We start from the raw sequence: 2438 nt of genomic DNA on the forward strand, positions 1-2438 counted from the left end.
GAGCCATGGCACAGGAGAACGTGACTTTTGTGACTGAATTCATTCTCCTGGGCTAAACAGATCATCCGCATCTGACACACGGTTCTGTTTGTCATTATCTACTGCATGTGTCTCCTAATGCTGGCCTCACCTTTGTCACAGTGGGGAGTGATCAGTACATGTGGATCTCAAGAGTTTCCTTGTTGCCTGGGTACTGACTGGGTCCCAGGAATGTGTTTCTACTGTGAGGATGGGCCTCTTCTGAGGCTGGCCGGTGGGGGCACAGTCAGGCTTTACCTTTGGCTTTATGGTTCCTATCCCCATCCTCCAAGGTGCTCTGCTTTTCATGATAGTTTCGTACATCAGCATCACCTCCACAGTTCTCTCTATTCCCTTTAATCTCACTCATCAGAAAGCATTCTTCACCTGTCCCTCCTATCCCAGCATGGTTCCCTCTACCGGAGGCCAAGGCCAAATCCAGCACTAGCCTGCCTGAAAGCTGCATCCATTGAATGCCCTGGGCCTACAAGGAGCCTGGCAGGGCAGGAGGAGAGCAGTAGGTCAGGCCATAGAGATGTACACCTGCAGAAGAGCAACGGGAGGGCTGTGCTACTGTGTAGAGACCCTTGGCCAGGGACCAGGCCAGAGCTATTCTTTGTAGTTACACTGGGCTTTGGTGGGCTTGGTTCTGATGCTCATGGTCTTGTGATCCCACCTGAGCCAGCACTGCCTGACACAAAAGCTGGCCTGATGAGAAGTGCTGCCATTCTCATAATATGTGGAAATGATTTTCCATGCCATTGCTGTGCTGCTGGCATCACACAGAATCTGTGTGAAAGCAAAGCCCCCACAAAACAGATCCCCAGAGAGTGATGATGTGTAAAGACCCTGGTGTCTGTTTTGGGGAGCAGCGATACCATGTGGAACAGAAGGGCTATTTCAGCCCCAGGGCTCAGGGTATAGCGAAGGATCTTGGTGCCAGGGGAAAAACAGCCCAGTATGAGTCCTGTCTTTGAGCTGGTGCATGCCCTGCATGACTGGGGGAAGCACAAAGATCCTGTTGAGTGCAAAAACATGTTACACTCTTGCTGCTGTGTCCCAGTGGACCTGGGGATATCTGTTCTCGCACGAGGCCTTCAGTGGGAAGACCCAGGGAAGGGTAGCACTGGGACATTTTTTGGGTCTTCCAGTTCCTGAGCCTGAGGATAACCGCTACATGCTTGGGAAGACGTGACACCACCGAGAAGTGGTCAGAGTTTGGTCATGATCCACCAGCCTGGGCCTTCCTGCACCCATGGGAGTGTTGAGTTCAGAGGGACTGGGGACCCCAATGTGTGGCCTTCTGTGGCTGGTAGCAATACTGACCTGTAGAAGCCCTCAACCTTAGGCAACTTGGCAAAAGTAGGGCCAGGCCAGGAGCTCTGCAGAAGGCTGCTAGGACCACACAGGGAAGCTGTGCCCTCAGTGACTGGTGAGCAGAAGGGATGGAAAAGTAGAATGGAGACTGAGGGCCATGCCCAAGAAAACTATGCCTTCCCAGTTCTTGATGGCCTTGGGGAACATCTTTCTCTGAGTCTCCTTCCCCAGCACTGCTCCTTCCAAAGCCAGAAGAACCGATTTCCCCAGAGTCTGTGGGAGTGCTGGCTTCCCTGGGCCTCCCCCATGCACAGAGACCCTCTCTTGAGGATGTCATTTGTCAGGATTTCCATTCACTTGACATGCTCAGGGATCAAGGAGACCTGTGTAAGGGGAAACACAGCAAGGCAGGGACAGATGGTCATTGGTGGTGGATGAACATCTAGGAATGTCTTCCTCTCCTTCAAGAGAGAGTGCTTGAAAGACGAATGTCTGCAGTGTGCACTGACATCCAATATCCTGAAGAGTGACAATGTCTCAATAGCTTGTTCTGAACAAAGGCATTGATTTCTCCTTTGGCCTTCTTCACAGAGATGGGAAAATACAAACTCCAGCACAGAAGGAATCGCTAAATGATGCAAAAAGTGTTTAATGAGTCTGGGGAGAGAAATAACGTCACTCCAAGCAGAGGCTCTCTGTGCAGCAAGCAGCAGGAGCAGACAAGAATCTGTTCCCATTTCCTATGGCAGAGCTGCCACAGGGCCCTATCTCCCAGACCAGTGTTGTAGAGAGATGAGCAGGTCACTCAGGGCTCATTCTGAGGGATATTAACAGAGATCTCAAAAGGGAAAAGACAATAATGATATGAGATTGGAAGAGTGAGTGAAAGAGGGTATCAGTAGACCTTCTGCATGTTGTCAGAGACTCCAGGCTGGCCTGTACATGTCTGTCTTGCAGGGCAAATACAGCACCACAACATTGGTTCTTCTGTCTAGTGCCACGTTCAGAGTTCCTGGGCATTCTTGTCTTGGTCAGTGTTCAGCATCTTTAGCAGGGGTTGCACCTTCTGCCACAGTAGCGGTTGGAAATGCAGGAGAGGTCAA

General features: G+C 51.1%; 1 gene segment (V, D, J or C); it reads left to right on the forward strand.

The window, feature by feature from the left end:
* The window catches only part of LOC110391636, a 4352-nt gene extending 3139 nt beyond the window's left edge, over positions 1–1213 (forward strand). Inside the window, 1 exon segment of the V gene segment in view lies at positions 1170–1213. Within this exon segment, the coding sequence occupies positions 1170–1213 (44 nt within the window).
* Positions 1214–2438: the final 1225 nt, after the last annotated feature.

Source organism: Numida meleagris, unplaced genomic scaffold (genome assembly GCF_002078875.1).
Source record: "Numida meleagris isolate 19003 breed g44 Domestic line unplaced genomic scaffold, NumMel1.0 unplaced_Scaffold424, whole genome shotgun sequence".
Lineage (NCBI taxonomy): Eukaryota > Metazoa > Chordata > Aves > Galliformes > Numididae > Numida > Numida meleagris.